General features: G+C 39.6%; 1 protein-coding gene across 1 annotated transcript; it reads right to left on the reverse strand.

Annotated features, from left to right (window-relative positions):
• Nucleotides 1-961: 961 nt before the first annotated feature.
• Nucleotides 962-7,955, reverse strand: LOC131251825 (triacylglycerol lipase OBL1-like). Its single transcript, XM_058252787.1, has 5 exons — nucleotides 7,605-7,955; nucleotides 4,182-4,411; nucleotides 3,679-3,712; nucleotides 2,097-2,710; nucleotides 962-1,353 (listed from the first exon to the last, which is right to left on the reverse strand). Exons 1-5 carry the CDS (start codon nucleotides 7,921-7,923, stop codon nucleotides 1,096-1,098), a joined length of 1,455 nt encoding a protein of 484 aa, XP_058108770.1. The 5' UTR covers nucleotides 7,924-7,955; the 3' UTR covers nucleotides 962-1,095.
• Nucleotides 7,956-9,465: the final 1,510 nt, after the last annotated feature.

Here is a 9,465-nt window from a genome sequence, read left to right on the forward strand (position 1 = left end):
ACTATCATCGATAGACCTATTGATTCGTAGATTTAAGAAATCAATCAACATTAAAACTCAAAGAAATGTAATAAAGAAAAGGAAAGAAGAACTTTGTTGTAGTAATCTAGAACAAGAGTAGATAGGCTAAATAAGAATAAGAAAATATATAGTTTGGGGACTCACCTAAAAGGTTGGGACCCACTCAAGGCCCAGATTGGAAATCCACTCACTCAAGGAGATGGGGACTCACTCACTCAACAAGAGAGGAATCACTCAACTCACAAATACAAAACTTGTATAAAATAGCTCAACGATTACATCATTTTCATTACAAAATAGGTCTTTTTATAGACATTACAACCACCCTTCATGAATACTCTTTTTTTTTTTTTTTACACACGCACACACCCCCCCTCATGAATACTCTGATAAAAACATTGCGTTTTGAATATATTACTATATATTTCCAAAACAAATAAACAACTTCCAAAGTAATGGTGAATACACTTGGGCTAAAAATAATGAGCGGAATACTAAGACTTGAGACTAGTAGAAGGGTTGGACTTTACTGCATGAATCAAGTGGTTAAAATATTGCAATTTAAGGGTTATGATTTTCTGGATATCCTCCATCCAAGGTGAGGCTCGCCATATAAACAGTCTGGATTATTGAAATATGGCATTAGATTCAAAAGCTAAACTCCTACAACAACTGGTATAAACGGTATAGATGTAGATATAACAAAAACCAACGAACCCGAGCAAACTCACGTCCTTTTTCATGCAGGCAACCATGATATGCATGGAATATCCCAAAGTAAAAAGAAGAAAAACAACCAAATGGTGGCCCATCTCAATTTCAGAGATGAGGGATGCACGGTGATCTAAACCGTCTATCCTTCTACCTGAAATGCAGAAAGACCCCATTGGCAAAAAAAAGAAAAAAATTAAAAAAAGAAGAAGCTAGGAGATGGTGCACGTAAAGAAGGGTAACTTTGGTATTATATTATATAATAGTCAAGATGCACAATGGCATATTTTATTCTGCAGTGAAAGGAAAACATGCAAGAGCCATGAGGCTTTCTACTAAAAAGACAGTAATGCCCCTTCCACCTCAAACCATTTCCTTCTCAGACACGGTTATTTTCGCAAGCCTTGTACTATTCACATAGTCCCTTGGGCCGTGAGAGGCAAGCCCTGGAATTATCAGCCCCAACAACCTGAAACCAAATGACATTCCACTTTCCTTGAAATCTGGACCCTGTGTTCTGCCCAAGAAGAGTGACTTGAACAGATCTGACCATGCATTATAGTACTTTGATACAATGTATATCGGATTGAAGTAGTTCTTGTTGGGCTCCTCCCTCACCACCTGTTGTTTCACACAAATGAATACACATCAATACAAATGAAGTATTATTAGACAATCCAATCTCTTGATCTGGACTGTCCATCAAGTCCAGCACATATTTTATGGTCTACTATGCAAAAATCATGCCCATTGGCTGGTACATTCCATTTTTGTAAGTTGTCCTTTAAATTTTTTTTTTTACAGCCGCACATGTTGGGTGCCATGGATGGGATGGTTAGGATTGCCTGCTTAAGGCAATTCTTTAGAACTATAGGCGATCCATGATGGGCCCCAATAATTAAATGGCTCAAATGGTTGATTGGACTTACTGTAAAAAAATAAATAAATATTGGCTATCCAATTCATCAGTTATGTACAGCCCAAGGCTCCATGGGTTGGGTCCGTGGCTGTGATTTTTCCTGGCCCATTGATGGTCATACTAACAGACCATCATACTATATTTCTATATTTCACCATAACATGTCCCCAGAAAACCACATTCAGTACAATTTGGGCCCACCTAGAAGCAATCTGAGCCGTTGATACGGTGAGATTTATACGTGCAACATGCATCAGGCTAAATTCTCCTCATCACAGCCATTCAACAAAAAATAGAGGTACCAACAACATGGCACGGGTTCGACCTACCATAAGAATGGTTCAGATCACCTTAAACTGGGGTAATCAGATTTATAATTTGTTGGGCTAAAGGAAAGCTACATTTCCTTTGAATCTATCCGTTGATTTAGAAAATAAGAAATTACCTTTCCAGCATACCAGCCGTTGAAGTAGATGCACCATCCAAAGTGCTTGTATTTAAAGGCCGGATTATCAAAGGGCACTCGAGGGACCACGTCATACCTGTACACCACCCTATAACACGTCTTTACAGGCATGTTTGTTTCCACATAGGAAGCAAAGGTCTCATCTCCAACCCTAGGCTGCCCATAGGTCATGATGCCCCACATGCTATTCAAAATGGTAGTCTCTTCATGTAAAATGAGTATAGAAGGAAAGATAGCCGCGAGTGCACCACCTAAGCTATGCCCTGTGACTACTATCTTAGCATTCTTGTTCTTTTCGAGTAATGACTTGAGCGTGTCCCTTATGATGTAGTAGGCTAAGGGCTTGTCTTTCTCCCCTTGGTAGTCCTTGGGCCATCCCTTTTGGTAGTCCTTATCTTGGAGGCCCAGAGCTTTCATGAAGCCCAGATGGGCTTTTCCCATTTTGCCCATCTTGATATAAGAAAGGTCGACATCGGTCATCCAGTCCTTGGCATTGAACGGCTCAGTGCCGCGGAAGACCACGACGATCATGCTGGCATCCTCCGGCTTGTCGCTGAAGATGAAGGCTTGGGTGCCTTTTACCTTCTCGAACACTGCAAGACATGGTTTTATCAGTGGGGTTAGACTGAGTTCGATGAATTACTGAGTTAACTCAGACCAGATACTGAGTCAACTCAGTGAGTCATTATATGATGGCGAAACAGTGGACCGTGGACACTTTTCCTTCATATCAATCGTTTTGGATCGTCCCACCTGGCTGATTTTCTGACCATGGTTCATATATGGTGTGGCCCACTTAATAAGTTGTCTATATCCTGTACATTCACATATTCCTTTGAAAATCACAAGAAATAACTTCTTAAAGAAATATTCTTACAAGGTCACCTTTACTGTAGCTTACGGTAAGGTTGAGCTCTGCGGTCCCACCATGATTTGTGCTGCACAACTGCATTTGGTGATTTCTTGGCCATTGATTGGCAATCCCAAAAATCAGCCTTATCCAGATCTCAGGTGGGTTTTAAATTAACCTTATGAAACAGTTGAGAATCATGCCTAAAACATTTAAAATCTATTTGTAAGGTCCACTTAACTTTTGGAACAGCTTGAGGTTTGGTGGGGCTCCACATCCAGGAATGATACACATTAGATATGTTAGACATCTGAATCACATTTCAGTGGACCCCACATAATCAAATAAGGTTTTAATGGGTGTGCATCTAACTCTCAATTGTTTCTTATCATGTGGCCTACATTATTTATAAATCAGGCTGGATTTTGAGCCGTAGACTTAAAGTGGGGCCGGATCTAATGGTCACGGTGGATGTCGGACACACATTATGGTGGGGCCCACAGGGCTTGAACTTACCGTAGCTTAAAAGGTTTGAACTTACAAGAACATTTTCTATCTTCTTGGTTAATCAGCCGAGCCCAAATGACATGACTCGCTAGTCACCCGGCTAACTCGCTTGAGTCGTGGAACGAGTCGAAAGAGGAAAGCTGGTTAAACGAGGGTATTTTCATCATTAGAAGCCAAGGGCATTTTAGTCTGAATGAATCTTACCATTCCAACAATTGTAGAATCCCACGAAATTCATCTGCATCATGACAAAAGCGTAATTTAGAGTCGTCACGGGACTCGATCTAGAGACATACGTTTGAGAAACGAAAAAGTAACATACTCTAGCAGCCTACGGCAGTTCATACTCGTGCACTCAGAAATTGTAATTTTTGGAAACCGTCCACGTAAATACCTCACTTTAGGTGATTAATGACAGAAAATCATGACCAACTGAATGATTGGTGGACATCTAATGGACGCTTGAAATGAAAAACTGTCAACAATAACTCACAAATAAATGTCAACCAATCAATCTCATTGGAGTCATGACATCTTGTTTTCTCCTACATCTTGTTTTTGGAAAATTAGGAAAAAAAAAACACATTGAATAAGTTAATTTTCTTTTTTCAGTTGTATTTTTTGGCATGGAACTTCTAAATCTAGTTATTGTTGTCCTTGGTATTTTTTAAACTGATGAAAATGCCATTAGGTATTTGAAATAATACCTTCCAGTGGTTGGTGATTGCATTCTTGATGTAGGCCTCATTCTCGTAGGCTACCTTAGAAGCCATCATGCAAAGATCCAAGAGCTTGATATCGTCGGTAGTGTACATGGGACCCATCTGAGGCAGATAACTGAGTAAGGAGGAGGTTTTGTATAGATCCAACCGTCCATCAACGTAGCCAAGAGCTGATCTGTAATCTGCTGAGTCCTTTTTGGGAATCTTGAGGGACACTGTTGAGAGAAAAACTACGGTTAATGAAAACCCATTTCATGATTAAAAAAAAAATCGATATTAGAACACGACAACAAATCACATGTTCTCTCATGTATGGTCACATGCATATGTACGTTCTTATCATATATCCATAACATGTATGTGTTATAAGGTCATTCCTCTCATGCATCCATGAAAACATGTATGTGCGCCTCTCCTTCTCACATATACGGACATGCACCATGCATGCACACACATGTAACGAAAATACATAAACCACGTAAGCTAAAATCCAACTTCAGATCATTGGTAGAAGATTGACATTGAAAACATAGAGATAAATTGAGAAATGGTCAAGTGGGCATTTGTGTGGAAACTTTCCCACGCACTCTGTTACAGTTGGACTTGGACAATCCGTATCGTTGATCTGGACTGTCCATCTTACCTGAGCTACTCTTTATAGGCTAAAAATCATACTAATAGATGATCCAAACTGTCCAGTAAGTGGCATGAAAAAATGGATGGACCAGATCAGCCTTAGAAGATCGGTCTGGTTGTGATGTCTAGGAACACCTTAGTTAGATCAATGCAGCTTCCATCGTCATGGTACAGGTGGGAAAAATTTCTGGTGATTTGGAGCGTTGATCCGACGGGCCACCATGTTGATGGCCATAAAACGATAATCACAGTTATATGTGAACTGCGTGTAACTTTTTATGAAGTAAATCTTAAAACATGAATAGTTCCTCCATGTGGGGCCAAGTCATTGTTTTCCTTAACATATTAATGACCATATTGACTGAGAATTCTCTGCTTATCTTTGCTTACCACGAATAGAATTTTTTTATTTTTCTATATCTTGGATCACTGATAATGTTAGTAGCATAAGATGTAGTTTCAGATGATGTGGTCTAATCAAATTGCAACAAACACTAATCTCCTGATCGGGGCAATGAGAAGATATCGATTTTAACATATTAAAGGGAATTGATACATATAACCAGCCCTGTAATAATAGTGATAGGGAACCCTACCTACCATACACGTGGAAGGACGAATAGCTGATCGGAGCCGTTCATCCTGTGGAGCCTACAATCGATGATCTATGATTAAAAAATACCACAAACATAATGATGTCTCTTTCTCCACTGCTGGCCTCCGAATGAACGGTGATAACAGTTTTAGTTAATGGTCGACACTTCTCCATAAGGACTAAGGGAAAGCAATGGCCGGGATTTTCCAATCACGTTGTTTTAGAAACATGGCCATCCACGTAGGACCCATTAAATGGATGATCAGGATCCACGTCACCCTTATTTATTTATTTATTTTTTTCTTTTTGGCAGTAGTAATAGATGTAGTATTTCCCCACGTTTTTGTTATAAAAATAAAAATAAAAATTTGAATTGCATATTTACACTAATGGTGGGCGTTCTATCTTGGACATTTGAAGTATTCAATTTGGATATTTCAACGTTACAGCACGAACGAGTAAAAGGAGGAAAATCAATGAAATCTGGTAAACCGAAATACCTGATCAGACAGCTTAAAAAGAAGAGTCATGGGGCCGAATTTTCTAGGAATGAATCCGGCCACAAGCAGAAAAACCCTACTTCCATGGGCCGTCACTGGTCAACACCATCATTGACGTTGTCAGCCTTATTGCTTTAAACCTAACATCTGATGTGGTCAATTAAATTGCAATTGTGGCAAGAAAACTATCTGGATTCATTTTCTAAATATGAATTTCTACTAATGAAGTTATTGTCCGAAGATAACATAATTAACCAAACTGACACACGTGGAAGAGAGCGGATTAGGTGAGATGCTGACTCACCCAAGATAGTGCCCCTTACCGTGGGGCCCATTTTAATGTATTTATTCTATATCCACTCCGTTAATCTGTTTTTCCAGGTGATTTTAGGGCATTACGACAGAAATGAAGGAGATCTAATTACCAGGTGCACCATACCATAGAAAGCATTAGTGATTAAATGCTTTACCATTAAAAACTTCTTAGGTGCACATTAATCTTTCATAATGTTATTTGCCATCCAATCTGTTGATAAGGTCACATAAGCTTGGATAAAGGGAAAAAAAAAAAAAACCAAATATCTGAATGATCCAAACTTTAAAGTGGTCAATTAATAGTCAATCACCACTGTTTTCTATGATATGGTCTACGTAATAATTGGATCTACTTCATTTTTAGGATAATTCCCCAGGATGATATAAAAATACAGATGGACGTGCAGAGTAGATATAGAATAAATACATCAAGGTGGGCCTTATGGTAAGGGCGGCATGGCGTTGGGTGAGTCCGGGTCTCACACGTCATCAGCACGATCTACACGTCAACGTGAAATGTATGCAATGGTTTTTAGCACATCACGTGTAACTTTCTTAATTCTAAAAAACAGCTGTATGATCTGATTGCCTATATAGATTTAGGTGCCACTACATACAGAAGATAGTAATCAAGATTGTTTTTTTCGTGGGTCGACCCACTTGGATGTGGTGCCTCAATTCAGATCAACGGTGGATATGGAAACTATACTCGACTTCGAATTTGGTTACATATGGACCCCTGATTCTGCGATTAGATTAGTGATCTGCTGGTCCCCACGGATGGCCACATCATCCATATGAAATGCAAGGTTTGTATTTGTAATCTCCGATCCAAGATTTTCTTGGGCCATGATCTGTCCACGTCAGCACCGGAACGCCAATCACTGAGCCATGGGCCTCACCTGTGCCAACCCAAAACCCATCGTGCGACGTAACAGAGAACAAAATAACCGAAGTGCATGAAAAATGAGTCTCAGATGCATTGATTGCATGAATTAGGTCATGCCTACTCTCTCTCTCTCTCACTAATTACTAAACTAGCATTTTCATGAATTAGGTCATGAAAAATCAATCAACCATTTCATGAATTAGGTCATGGCTACTCTCTCTCTCTCTCTCACAAATTACTAAACTAGCATTTTCATGAATTAGGTCATGAAAAATCAATGAACCATCGCATGAATTAGGTCATGCCTACTCTCTCTCTCTCTCTAATTACTAAACTAGCATTTTCATTATCATTAGTTGACGGTAAATAAAAATAACTAATCACAAGATCTCATAAGTGATATAACTAGTAATAACTTGGATTTTTTAATTAATATAAAAAAATGAATGTAGATGAGTGATAATGTACTTAACCTGTAATAAGATGAAAAATGAGGCCAAAGAAGCCGCCATTAATCGAGAACAAGTTCAACGTGAACTCTAAAGCTGCACCGAACCAACCTAAGGGTAATTGAATCAGCCACAAGATCCTTCCGAGGAGTAAGGAGAGTACAACGAGAAACCAATTAGTACTTTTAACATTCTGATCAAGCTCGAGCTTAGTTTCAGCAGAGGTTTCTATGAAGCTGCAATCTGATAGCCTTCTCTTGAAGAGAAAGAGGCTAAGTATTTCAAGAATTCCTGCTTTCTCAGGGTGAAAGATCATGTAGCCAGAAGAGCTTGGGGAACCCATTTTCAGAGAGAGAGAGAGAGAGAGAGAGAGAGAGAGAATGGGTCATGGAAAGCCTGAGTTATGGGTCTTGTTATATAGACGTTTGGGTTTTCCATGTGAAACACGAGCGTACCAATTTTGAAATATTTTCATATAATTTTTTTTACTTTTCTTACCACCTACTTCTGTTAGTTGTACCATTGTGGATAATTTCGTGGGTAGTTTTGCTTGTCGAATACGCACCTTCACAAAACATGCCAGCCTGATATTGGGGCATGAAAAAGGTGGGCCACATCACGAAGATGATAAAAATATAAGTAATCTCATCTGGTAGGCCATAGCAGATGTCGCTGAATGTGTACCAAAGGCAACTTTTCTTCAACTGGTAATTGACTGTTCTCTTAAACTGGCAAATGATTCTCAAGGTGGGTCATCCTGATAGACGGTTAGATGTGGCTGATTTGACGGTTGTAACAAAATGGCTTTAAGTGTTGATTCACCCACTCGGTTTGACCCGTGCTGACAGGTTGGATGCCTTACCGTGTAGTGGCCCCACAAGCAAATTACTTGTATTCTTCCATCACTTTTCGAATCAGATCATACGTATCATGCTCTAAGTAGGCCATGCCAAGGGAAACAGCTGCGAGGGAAAGGGATTGGCTACTCCCGGTCGGTGCTCTGTGGGCCCCACCATGATATATGTGTTTCATCCATGCCGTCCACCCATTCTTTCATATCAATTTATGTATGAACCCCGAAATGAGGTTGATCCAAATCTCAAGTGGACCGCACAATATTGATTGAATGCACACCATTAAAAACTTCTTGGGCGGCAAAAGTTTTGGATCAAGCTGATATATATATTTTCCCTTCATCCAACCTAATTAACAGGTTAGATGTTCTAATAACCATTACAGTAGGCCATAGGAGGTTTTTAATAGTGGAAATTCAATCAATACTGTTTTCCTATTGTGTGGTCTACCTAAGATTTAGATCTACTAATTTTTGGCATCAAGCACTAAAATTATCTTTCAAAATGGATGGACGGCGTGGATAAAACACATACATCATTGTGGGGTCCACAAAGCACCGACCACTAGCCACCTGGCTGGTGGCGGCGTCACGAGCCAAACCGCGTCCGCTGCTAGGGAATATCACCCTAGGTTTTGTACGGGCGAAGACGAGCGCTTGAGCTTTATACGAACGGCTCTGAGGAGATCAAAGTTACGTGGGCCCCACAATTGATGTATTTATCATATCCACACCACACCAAAAATAAAAGTGGGGACAATGCTTCTCACCGTTAAAACATGGGTAGGACCATCATAATGTTTATTTTACATCCAATGTATTCGTTAGGTCACATTGACCTAGATGGAGAGGAAAAACATCCAAAATTTCTGTGACCCCAAAAAAGTTTCAATGGTAGACGTTCAATCCCCCACTGCTTTTTACAGTGTGGCCTCACTTGACTTTTATATCTATCTTTATTTTCAGCTCAAGCCTTACGACGAGCTCGCCAAGTGGACGAATGGTTTGGATATAACTTATACCTTAATATGG

Source organism: Magnolia sinica, chromosome 7 (assembly GCF_029962835.1).
Source record: "Magnolia sinica isolate HGM2019 chromosome 7, MsV1, whole genome shotgun sequence".
NCBI classification, from domain to species: domain Eukaryota; kingdom Viridiplantae; phylum Streptophyta; class Magnoliopsida; order Magnoliales; family Magnoliaceae; genus Magnolia; species Magnolia sinica.